General features: G+C 46.1%; 1 protein-coding gene across 1 annotated transcript in view; it reads left to right on the forward strand.

The window, feature by feature from the left end:
• PTCHD1 (patched domain containing 1) overlaps positions 1 to 23,567 on the forward strand; it is a 138,804-nt gene extending 115,237 nt beyond the window's left edge. The window contains exon 3 of the mRNA XM_029603248.1: positions 21,280 to 23,567. Coding sequence (XP_029459108.1) covers positions 21,280 to 22,934 — 1,655 coding nt within the window. The 3' untranslated portion in view covers positions 22,935 to 23,567. The remainder of the gene's footprint in view (positions 1 to 21,279) is intronic.
• Positions 23,568 to 24,568: the final 1,001 nt, after the last annotated feature.

Consider the following 24,568-nt stretch of genomic DNA (forward strand, 5'->3'; position numbering starts at 1 on the left):
CCCCTATCTTTCCCAAGACAAGGAAGGCTTTCCCTCCCTGAGACCGGACTAGGAATTCACGAGCAAAAACTCTAAAGGGCAATTTCCAAAAGAAGTAACATCTCTTAGCGCAAAACTGAAGGCAACATTATCACACATGTGTACTGAAAAGGTATCTGCCGCCTTCCTGTTTTGAGTCCCAGGATAGTGAGGCCTAGGAAGAAAACAGGAAACCCAAAATGGAACAGATCTTACTTCTCCAAAGTCTAAACTCAAAACTGCCACACAGTTCCCTCTGTGCCTGCTTTTGTACACATAGGAGCTCACCATTCCAACAATCTCGCAGGAGATGCCCTTACTAAATGGTACACTCCTGTCCTATCTCCTGACCCCGTGTCTTAGGCTAGGGCCATTTAATGGTGATCCCAAAGGACCACCACATAAGTATATTAACACCTCACTATTATTTGATCTAGATCAGCATTCTCGACATTTCTCCATTTCAGAAATTTCATCACAAATAAGACTCAGACTCTAAATATGCAGAGCATCATTCTCAAAGCCATTTCTGTGAAAAAACAGTGTTTTTACCTGTGGGAAAGTGCTTTTAGAGAAGTGCATGTAAACTTACGCGTGTAGTGCTAGTCATTCATGTGTGTTGCAAGCATGGGGAATGCAGTCATTAGCTCAAGAGAGAGAATGAGCCCTAGGACCACAGCACGACCCCAGGGGTGGAGCTCCAAGGTACGCACCGTGGGAGGCGAGTGTATCTAGGCACAGGCTGGGCTTGGAACTTGGAACACAGCTTGGAACTTGGAACGCTCAGACCTCCGCTGAACCTGCACACTCAGAGTGAGACCCAACAACGCAATGCTGATCTCTAGGGTAGCCCTCCAGCCACTCAATAGCCCTTTTGGACCTGCTGCTTGAGAAAGGCTCATGCATCAGGACAGATGAAGGCTGAGGACAGGACATGGCATGACATGGAACTTGGACGAAGACTTGGAACAAAAACTCTTGGAACTTGGGATGGAGACTCTGGAGAATTGAAACTTGGACGGGGACTCTGGAGATGAGCAACATAGACAAAGGCTCAGGTTCAGGAAAGAGTTCAGCTTCCCAGGTCACTGCACCTCAGCGCACCCTACACAGCCCCCCATGGGCTGGTCACGGACCACGCAAGGAGTGGGACAGGCTAAGGAATGAGGCTCGGATGAGGACAGGAGTCAGGACATCACTTGGAATGAAGAACAAGACTTGGAACAAAGAAAAAAGCCTGGAACAAGGAACAAGGAGATCCGTTGGCTGGAGAACTCCATGAGCCCCGAACTAGGATCATGACTAGAAATTTGAAACTTGACTTGGAACTTAGAATTTGGAACTCTAAAAACAAGGTTGGACTCTGAAGACTTGATCCAGTGAAGATGGACTTGGAAACAAGCCCTGTGCCAGGAAGTGCCTACACAGCCTCCCTTGGGCTGGTCAACGACCACGATGCTGGCACGCCTGGAGAAAGGACAAGAGAGAATCCAGAAGGCTGACCTTGGAATGAAAACTGGATATCAGGAACTTGATTGACGATTCAGACAAGGCGAAGATTCAGGAAATTTGGACAAGGCATTGACAAGAGACCAGGAACATGGAACTCAGAACATGAAGGAGCTCCAATGAGGAACAAGGAATCCAGGAACATGGAACAGGAACAAGAAGGTCAGGAACATCCAACAAAGAACATGAAGACCATCAAGACAGGAGTATGACCACAGAAAACTTGCAGGATAAAGAGCCATTGGCAACCATGAAGATCCATTGCAAAGGCCACAAGGAAGTTGGCAGAGAAGTCTTTTTATAGGGCTGAAGGACTGATGAGGTTGTGATGTCATCAACAGGGCCGTTGGGTTTTTCCTGCCGCAGGCCCTTTAAATTCTGAAGAGAGGTGCAGGCCCCTAAGCAGGAGCCAGTGTCAGTGCAGGATTGGCAATGAAGATCAGGTAGGACAGCGGAAGTTCCCAGTCGTGAAGATGGCACCGGCAGCCCTACCGCCAGAAGAAAAGGCTCAGCAGCGGCTCCCAGCTGCGAAGATGGTGTCAGACCTGCAACGGCATTGGGCCCGCCACGAAGACAGCAGCGGCAGCAGTAACAGTGGCTCCAGCCACAAAGCAGGACAGAGGCGGCTCTGGCCGTGAAGAAGATGAAACTGGCGTCGGGCCGGTGAGAGGTGAGAAGCCGCTCACGGGCTTGTCCCGCGGCAGCATTACAACAATATGTTTACTGCGCTATGAAGGTGCATTCCTGGGGGCGGGGCTGGGGAGAGGTTTGCATTTATATACATACTTTGGAAATTTCAGCAGTACATGGACAAGTTTCCTCAGGTGTAAATGTGTGTGGGTCGTTCTCCTGGGATAATTTTCCAAGTGAAAACAGTGTACACTGATACTTTGCAAACTGATGCAAAATCAGCGGATAAAAATCTTACTCACAGGCTTTGCACCAGTGTGGGCAGTTACAAAATTACTTCCATAGCGCATGATACAACAAACTTGTGATTCAAGATACTATTCACTAAAGAAGGGATGGGGAAAGGGCTATTGATAGCTAGTTAGAAAGACTAGGGGGCACTCCATGAAGTTAGCATGTGGCACATTTAAAACTAATCGGAGAAAGTTCTTTTTTACTCAGTGCACAATTAAACTCTGGAATTTGTTGCCAGAGGATGTGGTTAGTGCAGTTAGTATAGCTTTGTTTAAAAAAGGATTGGATAAGTTCTTGGAGGAGAAGTCCATTACCTGCTATTAAGTTCACCTAGAGAATAGCCACTGCCATTAGCAATGGTTACATGGAATAGACTTAGTTTTGGGGTACTTGCCAGGTTCTTATGGCCTGGATTGGCCACTGTTGGTAATAGGATGCTGGGCTTGATGGACCCTTGGTCTGACCCAGTATGGCATATTCTTATGTTCTTATTTACAGAAAAAGAGTTTTTGGGGGAGGAGCTAGTAAAACTAAAAGTAGGGCCAGAAGGGATACATCCTAGAATATTAAGGGAGCTCAGAGAGGTTCTGGTGGGTCAATTAATGGATCTATTCAGTCAATCTATGAAAACAAGAGTGGTTCCACAGGACTGGAGAATTGTCCAACTTGATAAAAGTGGAAATGGGAAGGGGATTGGGAACTCTGCACTGATTAGTATGACCTTGGTGATGGAACAATTTATAGATGCTCTGCTAAAGGAAACAAATATCTAGAATCCAGCGGGTATGCATCATCTGAGGCAGCGTTGTTTTTCTAGACAAGAATGTAATAAACAAGTCTGATCAATTCCATGGCTGACCATGGAATTAAGCATGCACTGGATGTAGTAAGCCTGGAAGTCAGCAAAGTTTTGGCACTGCGTGCTCTGCATAGGAGCTTCATGAATATACCACAGGGTGGGCCCCAAGGTGATTCATTATATTAACAACTGGTAATATATTGAATAGATTGAGTTCCCTCTGAGGAAAGAAAGGAGATTAATGGAGTGCTTCAGAGTTTGGTCTTGGCTCTGGTTCTGTGGAATATCTCCATGATCAATATTGCAAAGGGATTAGTAGGAAGAGTTTGTCTTACTGTAGATGACATTAAGATCTGCAGCAGAGTAGATATCGCTCAAGGACGAGAAATCTAAGTATTAAACTCAAGTAGTGATCAAGCACTTGGCAGGTAAATGTCAGTCCATAAAGGTGCAGTCATGCGTTTGGAAGGCAGGTTTCTAAGGGAACCATATGTGATGGGGGATAAGCTACTTGTGTGCACTAAGCAGGAAAGAGATTGTGAGGTGATTATTTCTGATGATCTCATAGTAGCAAAACAGTGCAATGAGGTGGTGGGCAGGTAAAGGCTAAGGGGAGTCACAAACTGAAGAAAAAAATAAGTGATGCCTTTGTACAGGACGTTGATAAGACTATACCTGGATTACTGTCCATTTCTGGAGGCCGTACTTCTGAAAGGATATAGACAAAGTGGAGGCAATCCATAGTAGGGATACCAAAATGGTGCAGGATGTGCACCAATAGTCTGATTAGATGAGACTTGAGTACCTAAACATATAACATAGTAACATAATAATGATGGCAGATAAAGACAAAATGGTCCGTCCAATCTGCCCAGCAATTTGCTTGTGGTAGTACCTGCTGCTCCATGCAAGTTACCCCTGTGTGATCTGTTAAGGGTTGTAACTGCCGCTCCATGCAGGTAACCCCCATGCATTCTATTAAGGGTAGTAACTGCCTCTCTGTGCAAGTTATCCCCATATATACTTAACAGGAGAGGAGAGACGGGGATTTGATAAAGACATTCAGATACCTCAAAGGCATTAATAATGTACACAAAGAAGATCTTTTTCAGTGGAAAAGAAATTATAGATCAGAAAGGGCTGAAAGGGGTAGACTTAGAAGTAACATTAGAAAATATTTCTTCATGGAAAGAGTGGTGAATGCATGAATCATTCTTCCTGGACAAGGTTGTGGCAGCAAAAAAATAGTTATGAATTCAAGAAAGCCTGGACTAGGTGCAGAGGATGCTTAGTTACAAAGGAGTGAAGACAGAAATCAGCTGGGGTCTAAAGCAATACAATAGAAATTAAATTGGGCAGACTAGATGGGCTTATGGTCCTCATCCACCACCGGATTCCATGTTTCTGTGTAAGCTAAGTTCTGTTCATTGTGTTTATTTACTGTGAACATAATGCGATGGTTTTGTTTTCCTAAATTCACTTCATTTTGAAATTTTCTGCCCTCCTTTTGCTAATGCCGTAATTCAGTTGGCCAAAATGTATTGAAATAGAGTTACAGAAATAGTCGGCATGGAGAACATCTCTCTGACATTTCAGAAACATTCAAGCCATGAATCTAGATTTCATCCATTTTGTTTAAATATTTCTGTTGCATCATAAGAAAATTATCCCTAAGGATGTTTTTTTAACTTTTGTAGTTACCAGCAAGTGCAAATCGACACTATTTTTAACCCTGAAAACCCGCTCATGCGCACGCCAAGCCTATTTGCATAGGCTCGGCGATGCGTGCAAGCCCCGGGGCGCGCGTATGTCCCGGGGCTTTGAAAAAGGGGAGGGAAGGAGGCGGGGCAGGGCGGTCCGGTGTGAGGTGGGGCCGGAGCCTCCAGGCACAGCGGCCATTTGCCGCTGTGCCAGGGATCGCGGGCCGGCCGGCGGATGGCAGGCTCAACTTATAGGACAAAAGTAAGGGGGGTTTTAGGTAGGGCTGGGGGGCAGGTTAGGTAGGAGAAGGGAAGGGAAGGTGGGGGGGGGCGGAAGGAAAGTTCCCTCTGAGGCCGCTCCGATTTCGGAGCCTTCCTCCATTCTCTCCGAGGCCGCTCCGAAATCGGAGCGGCCTCGGAGAGAATGGAGGAAGGCTGCGCAGCTCGGCACGCGCAAGTTGCACAATTGTGCAACCCCTTGCGCTCGCCGCCCCTGGATTTTATAACATGCGTGCAGCTGCGCCGTGCTGCGCGCACAAATCTACGCCCGCGCATAGGTATGAATATGTGGCCCATAATGAAATCACATTTTGGTCCTTATGTCATTATTGTATTTTAAATTTTACCACTTAAATGGTATATATGCCTGACATATTATTAAGGATATTTTGTACTAAGATCTGTCAAAACACAAAAGCAATTTATTATTCTTAATGGAGTAGATTTCTAAAGAGATGTAACTAAGAATTTAGCCAACTAAGGGGGTTATTTTCTAAAGCTATCGCACGCGTACGATAGCTAGCTCGGGGCGGAGTCGGCCCCGGAAGAGGAGGAGTCGGGGCAGTATCGGGGCCGACTCTGCGAAGACTTCTTAGACAGCGAAAGGTAAGCATCCTTCTCGCTGTCATTTTCATAACGCTGTGGTGCGATCGCTGCCGGCTATCGCAGGACCCCCGCCCCCGTTACCAGGCCTAAATCAATCAGGATGAAAATCTAACCATTTTGAGTGGCTAAATAAAACCACCTTGTTTTACGAAGTGACAAAAGTTAACTGGTCAAAAAATGGGCATTCTAGGGGGCACTTAGCTGGCGAGAGCTGAAATCTCAGCTCTCGCCAGCTAAGTGGCTATCCCCGAGTCAGGGATAGCTGTCTTAAATCTCACCTTGTAGGCTAGGTGGTGGCTGAAAAATGTGCTTAAACCTATCCAGCTATTACACAGCCAGCTAGTTCATCACTCAGTGGCACTTTCAATTTCCAGAAGTTAGTGAACATTAGAGTTCTGGGAAACATTATGGGATTGATTCACCCAAATTCTTTCTCTGGGGGAAGGGGGGAACCCAAAGACCACCTCTTATAAAAAGAATTGTTGGGAAATAATTAGCAAAAAAAAATCTATTCAGGATGCACAGGAGAAAGAACTACTACAGAAATAACATTTGATTGTTTTCACAGTTGTTGTCCCTCACCTTGTGCTCTGAGGAAAGGTGGATAAACATTGGCTAAATAAATAAGGCATTCCATTAATGCCCTTCGGTCCACTCAAATACAATTCCCAGGAACCTTTATTTCCCCAAATACACAAGTATCTTTCCTTTGTTTCCAGCAGCCTTCATACTTCAATATATTCACTTTTGTTTGAAAGTGCATAACCTTGAGCTGGAGCACTGCCAGAGCCAGCCAGCTCCCGTCAATTCCTATGGGATCCTTAACATTCTGTGACATAGGAGAAAAATTAGGAAAGCTGGCCGTACCAAATCATTTTCTTTTACCTTTGAATGCGATAAAATAACAGGGCTGGGTTTTTTCCAAAATCAGTCACGTTGTTTTATTAGCATAGGATTGGGTATGCATGAGCTGGTTTGCATAGATTTGCATAGATTTGCAAAATTCATGTATGCAAATGCCATACAAAGCTGCTCATTGTAATAGGGATAGGCTTCAGGCCCAAACATCACATGATATCACTGTGATATGGCTATATCGTGTGATAGACAACATTTATTGAGCATTAAACAGCATTTAATGTGCATTGTAGCCATATTGCAGCTTAGTAAATCTTGGCCTAAGTTTGATGGAAATGAGTTACTGACTCATTTTGCAAGAATGCACATCAGTTCATACTGAATGGAAAGTAGGGCTGTTAATATAAGTAGTGGTATAGTGTTTTAAAATAGCTTACTTAAATACATCTACATGTATGTGTTTTCCTGTAAGAGCATAAAATGTGCCTTGCAAAGACTATTTTCCATATAAAAGGAATTTTCCTTATCCTATGTAGAACACTTTTTGTCACTGTATAATAAATATGAATATGCTTTTCTAACTATATTTTCAAAGTTTTATTTCTCTTTCTCAGTCCTTTTTATGTATTGATTTCCATGGAGCTGAGCTGCAGAAGCGCTTTTGTGCACATGTAAATAAGGCAGTGTAGTGACTGAAGTGTAGGCAAGCATTTTTAGCTTCTTGCCCTCAATCTGAGCTGACATCTTGATCATTGTGCTTTCTGTACCCAGTCTCAGATGTGGTTATGTCATAGAAGCAGCCTGCCTATATGAAAAGGGATAATGAGGGGCAGGTGTATTGTGATGATGTTGATGTTGTGCTTACCGGCCGTGGGAGACTGCGGCCGGCAGCCCTACCTCCATGCCCCGGGAGCCGGCCTCCCACGGCGTCTTTGGTGCGGCCTTCCGGCCTGACCAGGCCAGTGTGTCTGCTTCAACGCTGGCATCCCTCTGGCCTCCCAGGTGCGCAATCCGCCCCGCCTTTTAAAGGGCCAGAGGCGGGAAAACTCCACCAGACCACTGATGACATCAGGGCTTGGGGCCTATTTAACCTGGCCCAGCCCATGGGACCTCGCCTTGGCAACAGATCTCTCTCCGGAGTGTTGATTGTCTATTCCTGCGTTCCTGAATCCTGGTTCCTGCTCCTATGTTTCTGAATCCCGATTCCTGGTCCTGGTCCTGTGTACCTGCTTCCTCCTCCTGGTTTCTGCATTCCTGTTCTCTGCTCATGGCTTCTGTTTCCTCCTCGCCCTCTCGGACTGATCTCCTGGCTCTGACCCTTGCTTGGCCCTCTGATTCCACTTGTCTGCTGCCTGCCTTGATCACCTGCCTGTTCCCAATGCCTCTTGATTGCCGCCTGCCCCGACCATCTGCCTGTTTCTGATGCTCCTCGACTGCTGCCTGCCCCGAACTCTGGTACATCTGGCCCTACTTCTTCACCCCTCCTCAGGGAGGGTTACTCCTGAGTGACCCGCGCCTAAATCCTGCCGGCCCCGGTACCCAAGGGCTCAACCTGTGGGACAAGAGCTGGTAAAGGTGAAGCTCCTATTGGGTCTGCTATTCACAGCCGCCTTCCAATGATGAGGACCTGCAGGGGCCTTCCCCTGGGGGTAGCATCAACCTCATCTTGGCCAAGGTTCCACCGAACAACAGCTTGCCGAGGCCATGGACCCAGTGGACCTTCCTGGTCTGGCCCAAAAGATTCAGCAGCAGCAGCACTGCCTGGAAATGCTGGCCAACACCATGGAATGCATCACATCAGGCTTGGATGCCACCACCTCGGCCAGTTCCAGTGCCTCCGCACCTGAGGCACCAATTCCATCTGTGTTGGCCACAGCGTCTATCTGTCTTCCGGCTCCTTCTCAGTAGTCCGGAGATCCCAGGCAGTGTCGGGATTTTCTCAATCAATGCTTTATGCATTTTTCTCTTCAACCCGCTCAGTTTTTCAATGACTCCATCAAGACGTCCTTTATCCTCTCCTTGTTGGATGGGAAAGCCTTGGCTTGGGCCTCTCCATTATGGAAGCGAGGAGACCCCCATACTGCAGGAACTACAATGCTTCATGCTAAACTTCAAGCAGGTCTTCAATGAGCCTGGTCGCTTAACCACAGCTGGTTCTGACATCCTCCACCTCCGGCAAGGCTCCTGGAACCTGGCTGAATTTGCCATAGAATTCCGTACGCTGGCGACGAAGTTGGGTTGGCGGGAAGACAGCCTCCGAAGCTGTCTCTCTCTCTTCCTGGAGAGTCTCTCCCCCAGGATTAAAGATGAGCTTGCTGCCCGAGATCTCCCTGACAGCCTGGATGCCCTCATAGACCTAGCAGGAAGAATCGATCGATCGTCTGCAGCAATGTCTTCGAGAAGCTCATCCACCCTGCCAGCCCGTTCAATTGGCTCCCTCCTTCTCTCACTCTCCGGGCTCAACACCCCCTCCAAATCCAGGGCTCCAATGTTCAGAAGAACCCATGCAGCTGGGCCACACCCATCTCTCTCCTGAAGAACGACAACGGAGACATTCTCTGGGCCTCTTCCTTTACTGTGCTGGGCAGGACCACCTCTTGGCCCAGTGCCCAATATGGCAGGAAAACTGTCAAACTAGGTGTCAGTGGGGAGATGACCCTAGGTTGTGCCTCTTCAGCTCTCCAATGCACTCTGCCAGTCTCTGTCATCCTCCCCCAGTGCGTCTACCCTACTTTGGTGCTGGTGGACTCCGAAGCTGGAGGGAACTTCATCTCCAGTGAAATGGTGACCCAACTGGACTTGCCCACCTCACCTTGGATTCCTCCGGTCATGATCTCTTTGATCCATAGGGAGCACCTTCCTGGCCGGATCACTACCCTGGTTCGCTTATGCACCAGAGTTCTTCATGAAGAGATGATTTCCTTTCTTGTTCTGGAGAGATCCGGTCATCCCATCTTCTTGGGACTACCTTGGCTGCAAGCCCATTCTCCTCTCATCAATTGGAGCACCCTCCAGCTGACCTCCTAGGGGCCCCAGGGTCCTACCAACTGCCTCCGCCAGGTCCAGCATATTCCGGTGTCCTTGGCCACCACCTCCTGTGGCCTACCTCCCCAGTACATTGACTTCGAGGATGTCTTCTCTATAAAGATGGCAGAGACCCTCCCCGCGCATCGGGTCTTTGATTGCGCCATCGACCTACTCCCGGCACCATACCTCCCAGGGGTTGGGTGTACCCCTTGTCTCTCCCCGAGACCTGGGTGATGTCCCAAGACATCAAAGAAAACCTGGAAAGGGGTTTCATCCGGCCATCTACATCCCCGGCGGGAGGCGGGTTTTTCTTCTTCGCAAAAAAGGATGGGTCACTCCGGCCCTGTATAGACTATCGTGGCTTAAACGCCATTACTAGGAAGGATCGGTATCCTTCGCCCCTGATCCTGGAGCTTCTGGATCACCTGCAAGGGGCAAAGATATTTACCAAGTTGGACTTCCGGGGGGGGCCTATAATCTGGTCAGAATCCGGCCCTGCAACGAATAGAAGACTGTGTTCAATACCCGCGATGGCCACTACAAATATCTGGTCATGCCATTCAGCTTATGTATTCCAGTGTATACCAGCACTTGATGAATGAGGTCTTCCGCGACCTATTGCAAACATCCGTGCTGGTATACCTCGACGATGTCTTAGTCTTCTCTAAAGATCTTCCATCTCACCATCAAGACATCCGATTGGTACTCCAATGCCTTAGGGCTAATAGACTCTATGCGAAACTCGAGAAATGTATGTTCGAGCGTGAGTCTCTCCCCTTCCTGGGATATATTATCTCCCATATCGGATTTCTTATGGACCCAGAAAAAACGGCTTGCATCCAGAAGTGGCCTCAACCATAGGGTCTCCGACCCGTACAACACTTCTGGGATTTGCGAATTTCTACATGCAGTTTATCCCACATTATTCTCAGCTTGTGGCACCACTCACCACCCTCACCAAAAAGGGGGCGAACCCCAAGCAGTGGACTCCAGATGCCATCTCCGTCATTAATCATTTGAAAGAAGCCTTCCTGCAAGACACCTGCCTCTGCCACCTGGACCCCACATGTCGGTTTGTTGTGGAGGTCGATGCCTCCGACACCGCCATGGGGACCGTGCTGAGCCAGTATTCCAGCAACGGAGCCCTATTGCCCTGCTCTTTCTTTTCCCAGAAATTCTCCCCGGTGGAGATGAATTATGGTATTAGAGATAAAGAGTTGCTGGAGCTGCTACAGCGATACTATTGGTGGCCGCAGGTCAGAAAGGACGTCAAGGCCTATGTAGAATCTTGCCCGACCTGTGCTCGTCAGAAGTCCATGGTAGGGCAACTTTAGGGGCTATTACAGCCCCTGCCAGCCCCCAACAAACCTTGGATCCACGTGTCCACGGACTTCATAGTGGACCTCCCCGTCTCTAGTGGCTGTCGTGTCATTTGGGTCGTCATAGACCGATTCTCTAAAATGGCTCACTTTACGGCCCTTCCAGGGCTTCCTTCAGCTCCTGAATTAGCCCAACTATTTACTTCTCATATCTTCCGTTTACATGGTCTCCCTCAACACATCGCTTCCGACCGTGGAGTTCAATTCACAGCCAAGTTCTGGCGATCGTTGTGCCACATATTCAATGTCCGCCTAGACTTTACAACTGCCTACTATCCTCAGAGGAATGGCCAAGCCGAGTGAACGAACCGGACCTTAAAAACCTTTCTTCGCTCTTTTGTAAACGAGCGTCAGGACAATTGAGCTAGCCTACTTCCCTGGGCTGAATTTTCACACAATTCCCTCATCAACTCTGCTACGGGCTCTTCCCCATTTCTCGTAGTATGTGGCAAACAACCTGCTCCTCCACTTCCCATAAACCTGACCGTGCCTTCCCCAGCTGCCCAGTATTGGGTTTACCAGCCGCAGGAGACCGCGGCTGGCAGCCCTACCGCCAGGCCCCGGTAGCCAGCCTCCCATGGCGTCTTCGGCGCGGTCTTCAGGCTCGACCAGGCCGGCGTGCTGCTTCAACGCCGGCGTCCCTCTGGCTCTCCCAGGAGCATGCGCGCAATCCGCCCCGCCTTTTAAAGGGCCAGAGGCGGGAAAACTCCACCAGACCACTGATAATATCAGGGCTTGGGGCCTATTTAACCTGGCCCAGCCCATGGGACCTCACCTCGGCAACAGATCTCTCTCTGGAGTGTTGGTTGTCTGTTCCTGCGTTCCTGAACCCTGGTTCATGCTCCTGCGTTCCTGATTCCTGGTCCTGGTCCTGGATGGTCCTCCTGGTTCCTGCATTCCTGCTCTCCGCTCCTGGCTTCTGTTTCCTCCTCGCCCTCTCGGATTGATCTCCTGGCTCTGACCCTTGCTTGGCCCTCGGATTCTGCTTGTCTGCCACCTGCCTTGATCACCTGCCTGTCCCTGACGCCTCTTGATTGCTGCCTGCCCCGACCATCTGCCTGTTTCCGACGCTCCTCGACTGCTGCCTCCCTGAACTCTGGTACGTCCGGCCCCGCTTCTTCACCCCTCCTCAGGGAGGGTTACTCCCAAGTGACCCGCGCCTAAGTCATGCCGGCCCCAGTACCCATGGGCTCAACCTGCAGGGAACGAGGGCTGATAAAGGTGAAGCTCCTGTTGGGTCTGCTCTTCACAGCCGCCTTCCGACGACGAGTACCTGCACGGGCCTTCCCCTGGGGGTAGCGACAACCTCGTCTCGGCCAGGGGTCCACCGAACAACAGTTGATAATGTATTCCTCAAATCAGAGCAGGGAAAGGAAAAATGTGTTTATTTTATTGCCCCAAGTTATGCTGTGTCTCAGCAAACACTTTTTTTTGTACACAGGATATGATTATTTCTGTTCATTAAACTTGACAAACTATTTTCTTCTGGAAATTTCACTAAGTCCCAAAATGTAGTGAATCACGTCTAAAGGAATTAAGGTGCTCACTCCTTGCTTTACCAAGTAATCTACTACTTTTAAATAAAAGTCAATTTTTCTTTACAAAGAACACAGTGAAAGCAGGCTCAAATGTTTTCCCTAGTGAAACCAGAGCATAACTATTCAAGATATAATTAACAATGGAGCGTCAATATCACAGCTTGTACTTTTCTTTTTTATGTAGAGAGGTTAGAAGCTTCCAATTAGTTTTATTAGGAGGCACTATGCTAGTTTCGGAACTGACAATCTTGACCTGACCTCCATAAGCAACTGTACACTAAAGCCAGGATTAGCAATTTAAGATGCATGCCAAATGCTTCACTGAAAAAAAAGACTCTATTATTCCTGTATAATGTAGGATCACATTTGTAGTATGTGTACAGGGAAAAAGAGAAAGCTATTTTATGTGCAAAGAGCTCCTGTCTCTCAGAGAACAAGTCCGATCTCTGGAGGCTAGAGTGGCAGACCTGGAGGAGCTGAGGCAGATAGAGAGGTTATAGATGAGACCTTCAGGGACACAGTAACCAAGTCCCAACTTCAGACTGGCAGCCCTGGTGCTGCCTTGGAGGAAGAAGGTCTCATGATCGGAGAGCATCAACCAGGTGCAGCAGGAAAGGATCCTGTAGCAAGGACCTGCTCTCCAGAGGATGCATGGTCCTTCAACCAGTCCTCAGGGACATGGTTTCAGAGGCTATCTGTGAAGCCATTCCCCCTGGGGCTTTGGTGTTTTCCTGTGTCCTTAGGTTGATCTACAGCTAAGGGTATTTGTCCTCCAACCTGGGCCATCCTCAGTTTTAACCCAAGGGTGAGCAAGTGTTTAATATTTGACGCATAAAAAAAGAAGTGACTCTTCAAAGATCACTAGAAATTCAGTCTTGGGGCTGAAACTTCCATTTAAATGCACAAGGTTTTACAACTGGGGAAGGCAGTTTTCAAAGTGATTTTAATAGGTAAAAAAAAAAAAATCAGCTGTTTGAAAATTGCATCCCCTCTGCCCACCCCATATGCAAGTATAAGTGTGTGCATAGTTCCATAACATGCATCCTTTTACCAATGTGGAGGCATTCCTGAAGCAGGTAAGTGGAGGAGAAAACTACATGCATTTTTTTGGATTTTCAAAGCTATGCACATAGTTCAGGTCAGAAAAGGTATCTGCTGGAAAGCAAGTGCAAATGTTTGTGGGTACTTTTTCCTTAGACAATTTAAAAAAAAAAAAAAAAAAAAAGTGCCCCTCCTCCTGTCTACCAGACCTGCAAAACTAAAATGCCCCCTCTGACTGACTTCCCCCCACCCTTTCAACCCCTTCTTATCCCATTGGAGGGTGTTCCACTGGCAGCAGATATCCCCAGTCACTCCCGTCCCACATTTCTGGCTTTTCAAAATGGCTGCCAGCCAAACCCAAGACCTAAGCCATTATGTTGTATCTGTAGGAACTAACCCCTTGAATGTTAGAAGCTTAAAACACAAATTGATTAAAATTGACCATCATATAGCATTGTACACATAAAGTCATTTGCAACCGAATTCTTGTGCACATAAAATTTATAATCATTGGTTATGTATCTATTCGGCTTCCCCACAATGTAGTCCACAGTATTTTTTAAGAATTTTTTTGTGTGCTTATAAAAAAGGAACATATCTAGACCTGTAGTGTCTATGAAGGTCTGCCCTTTATGCTGACACTGACTCAATATTTTGAATCCATTTTGCATCATTTCACAGATTTAAATATGAATGTTCTCTCCAGGTTCGATTCTGGTTACCGATGCTGGCCCTATTTAATCTGTGAAACGAGAGATAATGGATTTGAAATACTGAGTCAATGTCGGCAAACGGGACAGACCTTTATAGACACCTGAGATGACCTGCATGGAGGAATCATGGATGAAACTCCAACTTCAAGGAAGCATGAAGAAGCTGGATTTTTTTTTTTTACTGCAATATTACTAATCTTGGTGGCTGTGGGGATTATTACAAAACTTGATAATAAGACATAGAAGGGGGCCTGGGTGTTGGCTTAAGTATTGGTCTTACAGGAAACAAAACTGATGATGGCAAGGTCTAAAATGGCCTAGAAGCAGAGGAGGTGGAGGACATCATTGTAACAGAATCTAGTCATGCTTGGGACAGGTATGGAAGGCAGTAGTAGGAAAAGGGTTGAGAGGTCAGGCTAAAGATGTGGTCTGATCCTTCCACTTCTTGATAATCATCTTGATCACGCTCCGAGGAATATTCAGGGACTTTTGTAATTCTTTGATGCCCATCCCCAGAAATTCTGGTCACCGCACATCAAAAAGGATATAGCTGCACTGGAGAAAGGTGACCAAAATGATAAAGGGCATGAAGCGACTCCCCTATGAGGAAAGGCTAAAGAGGTTTAGGGCTGTTCAGCCTGAAGAGACATCTGAGGGGAAATATGACAGAGGTCTACAAAATCATGAAAAAATTTGAACGGGTAAATATGAATCAGTTATTTACTTTTTTGGATAATACAAGGACTAGGGGGCACTCCATGAAGTTAGCAAGTAGCACATTTAAAACAAATTGGGGACAATTCTTTTTCACCCAATGCACAATTAAGCTCTGAAATTCATTGCCAGAGGATGTGGCAGTGGCGTAGCCACGGGTGGGCCTGGGTGGGCAGGTGCCCACCCAACTTAGACCCAGGCCCACCCAACTGGCACCGGAACTGCAAGGCTGTCGCGGGATCCCATCCCTGCGACAGCGAACAAGAGAACCCACGCCTCGCGCGCCATCACGGCACACATGGGGAAGCGCGGCTGCGGCCGTATGGCCAACCGGTCTTCCTGTTGAGGGGGGGAGCGGAAGCGCCGCGGGCAGCTTCCGCTTCCTCCCCCCAAAGCAGGAAGATCAGCTGCCTCTCCTGCTGCCACCCGTTCTGCTATCTTCGGACCAAACGGCCCGCCGAACTTCCTGTTTGGGGGAGCGGAAGCGCCGCGCACAGCTTCCGCTTTCTCCCCCAAAGCAGGAAGATCAGCTGCCTCTCCTGCTGCCACCGGCCTCCTGCTATCTTCGGGCGTCGGGCCGTATGGTCCGCCGATCTTCCTGCTGGGGGGAGGGAGGAAGCGGACGTTGTGCGCTGCGCTTCCGCTCCCCCCCCCGACAGGAAGTTCGGACGCCCGAAGATAGCAGGAGTCCGGTGGCAGCAGGAGAGGCAGCTGATCTTCCTGCTCTGGGGGAGAAAGCGGAAGCTGTGCACGTGCTTGAATGTGTATGTGTGGATGAGAATGGGAGTGTGTGTGGGTGAAAACTGGAGCCTGGGTGTGTATGTGGGTGAGAATGGAAGCTTGAATATGTGGGTGAATGGGAGCTCGAATGTGTGTATGTGTGGTTGAGAATGGGAGCCTGGGTTTGTGGGTGGGTGAGAATGGGAGCTTGAATGTGTGTATATATGGGTGAGAATGAGAGCCTGGGTTTGTGTGGGTGGGTGAGAATGGAAGCTTGAATATGTGAATAAGAATGGGTGCTTGAATGTGTGTATGTGTGGGTGAGAATAGTATCTTAAATGTGTATATGTATGGATGAGAATGGGAGCTTGAATATGTGTGGGTGAGACTGGGAGCATGGGTTTGTGGGTGAGAATGGGAGTCTGGGTTTATGTGTGTGGGTGAGAATGGGTGCCTGGATGTGCATCTGTGTGTGCATAAGAATATAAGCCTGGGGAGGGGTGAGAAAGTGAGAACTTGAATGTGAGCTTGGGGGGGGGGGGGGGGAGAGCATATGAGAGTGAGAGCTTGAGTGTGTGAGAGGGAGTCTGTGAGAGAAAGCGTGTGTGTGTGTGTGTGGAAGGGAAGAAGACAGTAATAGAAGAAAGACACTGAAAAGGAATTAGGAAATGAGCTATAAGGGAAAAAATGGGAAAAAGAGACCAGGACCAACTGATTAGAAAAATACAAAGATCAGACAACAAAGGTAAAAATATATATCTATATTTTGAGATGTTAGCAATTTAAATATAAGCAACACAACCACTCTCTCAAAATTTATGGACAGGTAGGAGCCGTGTATAAAATCGTAATAATAAGAAGGCTAAAGTACCACAAATCACCGTGAATTATGTTTGTATCATTAAGTAAACCTCATACTTAGGCGTAGATGTGAATGCTATGCTGCATAATTTGGCATTATTTATCAGTAAAAAAACAACTAGTAGTCCTGCATGCCTACAGCCCACCCATGTTAACCTTGTGCCCACCCAAAAAAATCAATTCTGGCTACGCCACTGGGATGTGGTTAAGGCAGTAAGTATAGTAGGGTTTAAGAAAGGTTTGGATAATTTCCTGGAGGAGAAGTCCATAAACTGCTATTAATCAATATGGAATAGCCACTGCTTGTTGCCGGCATTAGTAGCATGGGATCTATTTAATGTTTGGTTTCTTGCCAGGTACTTGAATATCGGTATATAAAAGCACTAAATAAATAAATAAATAAATAAATAAATAAATAAATAAATAAATTTTTTTAAATGCACATGAAATTGAAATTACCAGTTTGCTGATACTGCCATCAGTTTACCCAGTCCGTCTCCAGTTCATTGAGACCCTCTTAGGACTTTACCGTTAGCTCCCCCCAGTTCACTTAGACCTCCCACTCAATATTAGCAGACACTAGACAAGTCTGATATCAATTGTGTTAGATAATTAGCAGGTGTAAAATCCATGAATAAGTTGCCTAATATATTTTTATATCTCTCTTTTAAAATATTTATTTATTTAGACTTTTTATATATATATATATATATATATATATATATATATATATATATATATACTGTTATTCCATGTATAGATCACAATGGTTTACAAAGGTTGGTTACAGGGGTGGTACTCCTAGACAGGCATAAATATCTATCAGGTGAAATTTTCTAGTACAAATTTAGAATTGATCTAGTACATAAGGCAGGTAGTACAGAAAATTAAAACAAAATGATAAGTTTCCACATCTTATTCAGTGGGTTGTTTTGAAAATCTTACATTCTCTCGTTTGATTTATTCTTCATGATTCGATTATTATCTTTCGTCCTTCTTGTTTTTGTGGCTCTGTATATTTTGATGTTTTTACGTTAATTTATATGCCTTATTGAATAGCCATGTTTTTAACTCACAACTTACAGCAACTTATAGGCCTTCTTCTAGATACCTCCCCAGAATACCCCTAGATCATCCCTTTTTTGTACAGGTAAATGTACTTTTGAAGCTGATGATGCACATGAACTTTTGATGTTTATAAAATAGCATGTATGCAAGTATAAGCTGCTTATGTACATATTTGCATATTTTACATGTGTTATTCCTTTGAAAATTAACTTGAATATAAACAGGTATCTTGTGTTTGAAACCAGGTTTGTTTTATGCAGAGTTAAAAGAATGTACTTTTGCTGTTAGACACCATGTTGAAAATGTCACAAATTGTTAATTACATGCTTTCTTATTTAGTTCAGACTAACATATAAGCATTGATTCCATCTAGCACAGTGGTTCCCAACCCTGTCCTGGGGACCCCCCAGCCAGTCGGGTTTTCAGGATCTCCACAATGAATATGCATGAGAGAAAATTTGCATGATATGGAGGCAGTGCATGCACATTTTCTCTCATGCATATTCATTGTGGAGATCCTGAAAACCCGACTGGCTGGAGGGTCCCTAGGACAGGATTGAGAACTACTGATCTAGCACAACTATGCAGTTTCTATGTCCAGGACAGTGATTTTTCACAATCTGCTCTTCACACCAAAAAAAGGTTTAAGGACCTTAGAAAATCCAGGCCTAAGAAATTATTTCTCATCCCAGAGATGCGCTACCAATTTCTTATCAATGGGCTGTGATCAGTTCCACCCCACTCAGTGAGACACTGTTTTCATAAAATGTTAACAAGGGGCCCCTAGGAATCTCCAGTACCCCTCCAGCACATAGCTGACTTTTTCTGTATACATATGGGGGCGGATTTTAAGAGCCCTGCTCGCCTAAATCCGCCTAAATCCGGGCGGATTTAGGCGAGCAGGGCCCTGCGCGCCGGTGCGCCTATGTTACATAGGCGCACCGGCGCGCGCAGAGCCCCGGGACTCGCGTAAGTCCCGGGGTTTGGCGAGGGGGCGTGTCGGGGGCGGGCCCGGTCGGCGCGGCGTTTTGGGGGCGTGTCGGCAGCGTTTTGGGGGCGGGCTCGGGGGCGTGGTTACGGCCTGGGGCGGTCCGGGGGCGTGGCCGTGCCCTCCGTACCCGCCCCCAGGTCGCGTCCCGGCCCGCTGGCGCGCGGGGATTTACGTCTCCCTCCGGGAGGCGTAAATCCCCTGACAAAGGTAAGGGGGGGTTTAGACAGGGCCGGGCGGGTGGGTTAGGTAGGGGAAGGGAGGGGAAGGTGAGGGGAGGGCAAAAGAAAGTTCCCTCCGAGGCCGCTCCGATTTCGGAGCGGCCTCGGAGGGATCAGGGGTAGGCTGCGCGGCTCGGCTCGGCGCGCGCCGGCTATACGGAATCGATAGCCTTGCACGCGCCGATCCAGGATTTTAGCGGCTACGCGCGTATCTACTAAAATCCCGCGTACTTTTGCTTGCACCTGATGCGCCAGCAAAAGTACACCAATTCGCGCGGTTTGAAAATCTACCCCATGGTATATATGTCATAAATCCAACACACAGGGAAGCACTGTACCAAAACTAAACCTAAAGGGGTAGATTTTATAAATTTGCGCACACGCGTACTTTTGTTCGCGCACCAGGCACGAACAAGATTAAGCGGTATTTCAATAGATACGCGCGTAGCCATGCATATCCATTAAAATCGGGTCGGCGCGCGCAAGGCTGCCCAAAATCGGCAGCCTGCGTGCGCCAAGCCGCGCAGCCTGCCTCAGAGGGAACTATCCTTCGGCCTCACCCCACCTTCCCCTCCCTTCCCCTACCTAAACTACCCCCCCAGCCCTATCTACACCCCCCTACCTTTGTTGAACAAGTTACGCCTGCTCAAGGCAGGCATAACTTTGCGCGCGCCGGGCCGGCTGCCGCGCGCCATGTTCCAGTCCGGGGGCTGGTCCGGAGGCTGTGGCCACGCCCCCAGAACGCCCCCGGATGACGCGCCGGCCACATCACGCCCCCCGACACGCCCCCGTTGATGCACCGGTCACGACACACACCCCCCCCAACAAGCCCCCCCACCCCCCAGGAAAGCCCCGGGACTTACGCGCGTCCCGGAGCTTTGCGCACGCCGGAACCCTATGCAAGATAGGCTTGGCGCGCACGGGGGGGTTGGGGTAGGTTTTTGGGGGTTACGCGCGTAATGTACACGCATAACTCTCTGAAAATCTACCCCAAAAAGTCTTGCATCAGTAATATTTTTATGAAAATACTTCCACATAAATCAGTAAGCCCCCACATATGATGGATAACTTTTGCAGGACTGTTATTTAAACATTGCTTACTATCAGGCCGATTCAATAAAAGGTTCAGGAGAGCCGCGCTCCAAGTTGAGCGCCCACTCTCCCGACACGCACCCAGGTACCTCTCCTGGGCGCGCGATTCTGTATTTAAATGAGGCCCGGCATTAATAAGGAGGTGCCAGGGACAAAAGAGGCGGTTGTCAGTGGGTCCAACAACTGATGATCAATTTTACCGGTGCCAGTTTTCTAACCCGCTGACCAGCAGGCAGATTTTTATTTGTATCTTTTTTTTAATTTTTGGTGCCTCTGACTTAATATCACTAGGATATTAAGTCGGAGGGTGTACAGAAAAGAAGTATTTTCTGCTTTTCTGTACCCTTTTCAGCGTTGCTTAGCACTTAACGCCTGCCCTTGGGCAGGCATTAATTTCTGAGAGTAAAATGAGTGGTTTGGCCGCACATTTTACTTTCTGTATTTTGGGTGACTAATAGGTTCATCAATATGCAGTTGCATGTGATGAGCACTATTAGTTTCGGGGGAGGGGGGGTGGCCGCAGGTTTTCCACTCACTATTACCCCTTACTGTATAAGGAGTAATAATAGCGCGTCTAAAAATCTCGGCTAAACGGGGGCTAAACAGTGCGCTCGCCCGAGCACACCGTTCTGTATCGGCCTGTAAGATACAAAGATCCTTGAGTATTGTCTTTGATTCTTGAGGACTGTTTCCCAATTTTTTAATTGCAATATGAAAATTCTCAAATAATGTTCTATAAAGAAATCTTTATTGAAGAACCCCCACATATGACGGAATAGTCCGAGTGGCCCGTGCAACGCAGGGCACACTGACTGGCTTGCTGATTTTCATAAAAATATTATTCATACAAGACTGTTTGGGTTTAGTTTTGGTATAGTGCTTCCCTGTGTGTTGGATTTGTTATTTGGGATTCTGGGCTCTTTTTTGTGCTAATCAATATATGTCATAAAACCATGGAAAGTGTATATCATCTCCAAAGAAAAACTTGAGATGGGAAATAGAGTTCTCAGCTGCACCTTAGATAATAAATGTGATTTTATATTTTAACCAAATATTGTTCATTTTATTTGTTTATATATTTATTTGGGCTTCCAGATCATTCTAACATATAAGATGGCTTACAAATAATTTTACAATTTGCACTATGTTTCTCTTGCCATCCAGTCATACTTTGTGCTTAGTTTTATCTTGGAGCCCTAAACTGTTGCTTCTTTTTTCTTCCAGGTCATGGACTATATGGGACTTTTGAGATGCTGTCCTCCTGGAGAAAAACTAGAGAAGATCAACATGTGAAGGAGAGAACTGCAGCTGTGTACGCAGACTCCATGATCTCATTCTCTCTTACCACTGCCATGTATTTGGTAACTTTTGGGATAGGTGCCAGCCCGTTCACTAACATAGAAGCGGCAAGGATTTTCTGCCGCAATTGCTGTATAGCAATTTTCTTCAGCTACCTCTACATACTTTCCTTTTATGGATCCAGCCTGGTGTTTACTGGTTACATAGAGAACAATTACCGGCATAGTATCTTCTGCAAAAAGGTGCCAAAGCCTGAGGTCTTGCAAGAGAAACCTGTGTGGTACAAATTTCTTATGACAGCCAAGTTCAGTGAAGACACAATAGACGCAGAGGAAACAAACTCTTATGAAAGTCATCTTTTAGTTTGTTTCCTCAAGCGCTATTACTGTGACTGGATAACAAATACTTATGTCAAGCCTTTTGTAGTCCTCTTTTATCTGGTATATGTTTCATTTGCCTTAATGGGCTACTTGCAGGTCAATGAAGGGTCAGACCTCAGTAATATTGTAGCAACCGAGACACGAACCATTACATACACAACTGCACAGCAAAAGTATTTTAGTAACTATAGTCCAGTCATTGGCTTTTACATCTATGAATCCATAGAATACTGGAATACAAGTGTTCAGGAAGATGTACTTGAGTATACTAAGGGGTTTGTGAGAATATCGTGGTTTGAAAGCTACTTGAATTACCTAAGAAAGCTTAATATGTCCACTGGACTGCCCAAAAAAAATTTTACTGATGTGTTGAGGTATTCCTTCTTGAAAATGCCACAGTACTCCCATTTCTCAGAGGACATCATCATTCCCAAGAAATACAATAATGACGGAGAAGTGGTAGCCTCTAGGATGTTCTTGGTTGCAAAGACTATGGAAAGCAAAAGGGAAGAACTCTATGATCTCTTGGAAACTTTGAGGAGATTGTCCCTCACATCCAAGGTGAAATTTATTGTTTTCAACCCATCATTTGTATACATGGATCGGTATGCTTCCTCAGTGGGAGCCCCTCTACAGAACTCCTGCATCAGCGCTTTATTTCTTTTGTTCTTTTCTGCCTTTCTTGTGGCAAGTTCTTTAATCAATGTCTGGATCACCCTTACTGTTGCCTCAGTTGAGTTTGGAGTCATAGGTTTCATGACTCTGTGGAACATAGAACTGGACTGCATTTCTGTCCTATGCTTAATATATGGAATAAACTACACAATAGACAACTGTGCACCACTAATATCAACTTTTATCCTGGGAAAAGATTTTACAAGAACTAAATGGGTAAAAAATGCTCTAGAAGCGCATGGGGTAGCTATACTGCAGAGCTACCTGTGCTATACAGTTGGTCTAATTCCTCTTGCAGCTGTGCCTTCAAATCTGACCCGTACACTGTTCAGGTGCTTGTTTTTAATAGCATTTGTCACATTCTTTCACTGCTTTGCCATTTTACCTGTGATACTGACTTTTTTACCACCCTCTAAAAAAAAGAGGAAAGAAAAGAAGAATCCAGAAAATCGTGAGGAAATTGAGTGCGTTGAAATGGTGGACATGGATAGTACCCGAGTGGTTGACCAAATTACAACAGTCTGACAGGTTTATTTGTACTTTGTTATCTTTCACCTTAGGTCTTACTGAGAGAAAGTCTTGACGAAACAAAGTGAAACATCTGTTGTTGGAATACTGGGGAAAAATACAATTAAAAAAATTAATTGTGAATAGGGAGGACAAAAATCCAACAAATGTCCATCCCCAAATACCAAGGAATATTAAAAGTAAGGATTTAATAAAAGGAAAGGAAAGATGGTTTTAGTCACTTGAACTCCATGTTGTTAAACAATCAGTATCCTGCTCCTTCGATGCTGAAGATACTGGTGTTGTTGAGCCCAAGCAGACTGAAAGGTCAACTGTCAAGGTTGAAGTAGAACTAAGAGCCTGATTCACTAAGACTTTTCTCTCATTCTGTGTCTATGAGAAAAAAGTCTAGTGAATCAGGACTCTAGTGTTCATTCATACACAAAAGTTATCCAAACTTTCTGCAAAGCAATAACTCAAGTGAATGAATCAGCTATTACCAGCCTTAGCCATAACATCTAGCTTTTCCTTTTTGAAACTGAAAAGTTTATGCAACTTTATATAACAAACTAAAAACTGGTGTCCAAAAGCTCTAGACTTTCAAACTGCAAGCAATTACACTTCTGAAAATATTTATCAAATAAATCAATTTCTTTCTCAAAACATTTAAAGCTAGTTTTTATATCTCATTTAATTGAACAGATCAATTACATAGGGGTGTGCATGGAAAATTGTTTTTCTTTCATTTCATATTTGGATTTTGGTATGTTTATTTTTGTTTGGTTTATTTATGGAACCAAAATAAACACTAAGAGGTCCACATTCAAAGGGCTTGTATAGCTAAGCTCAGGACTTAGCCAAACAAACCTGGGGTTTTAAATACACACCCCGCCTCCCTGCTAATTGGTTAAGTTTTAACCAGGTAAATCAATACCTACCTGCATAACAAATAAAAGTCCCACAGGTGGGGACTCCATTTAGCTGGGTAGTAATGATATTCAGAGCTACCAGGATAAGCTTATTCAGGTAAATCTGATCATGATCCAGAAGAGGTCTAAGGTTATCCAGGTACATTTACCCAGATAAATGTAGACATAACCAGCGATATTCAACATACAGCTGGTTTTCTAAAACATAATAAACCTTGGCATCAAGCAGGCTCAATCCCCCATCCCCCAAAATAATCCTAAAAAGAAATGGTGGCACCTTGCACACAATCTCCCCCAATCCCCAAAATAATTAAACCTAGTTGCAGGCCATAGAGGCTTGAAGATTCCCCCAGATGTTAAACTAAAAGGGCTAGCTCCAGGCCTCCCTCCCTCCTGCCCCACTCAACCCTGCCCAAGACTATAACATTGCTATCAGAGCTTCCTAACTCAGCTTGGGGGGGGGGGGGGTTGTTATGGGTGGGTGGGATAGGAGGGAATCCAGAACCACTCCCTTTATTTTAATATCTAAGGTGGGCACTCGGGCAGCTATAGCCTGCAACTTGGTTGAATTATTTTCCAGGTTGGATCAGGTGCTAAGTACCATCATTTTTTTAAAATTAGTTTGGGGAGTGGGGGTTTGAACATGCTTGGCTGCAAGATTTTTTTTTTGTTTGTTTTTACCTTAACTGGCTAAGAGGGTCATTTTCTACCGGGATTGCACGC

The sequence above is a fragment of the Rhinatrema bivittatum genome, chromosome 5 (genome assembly GCF_901001135.1).
Source record: "Rhinatrema bivittatum chromosome 5, aRhiBiv1.1, whole genome shotgun sequence".
NCBI classification, from domain to species: Eukaryota; Metazoa; Chordata; class Amphibia; order Gymnophiona; family Rhinatrematidae; genus Rhinatrema; species Rhinatrema bivittatum.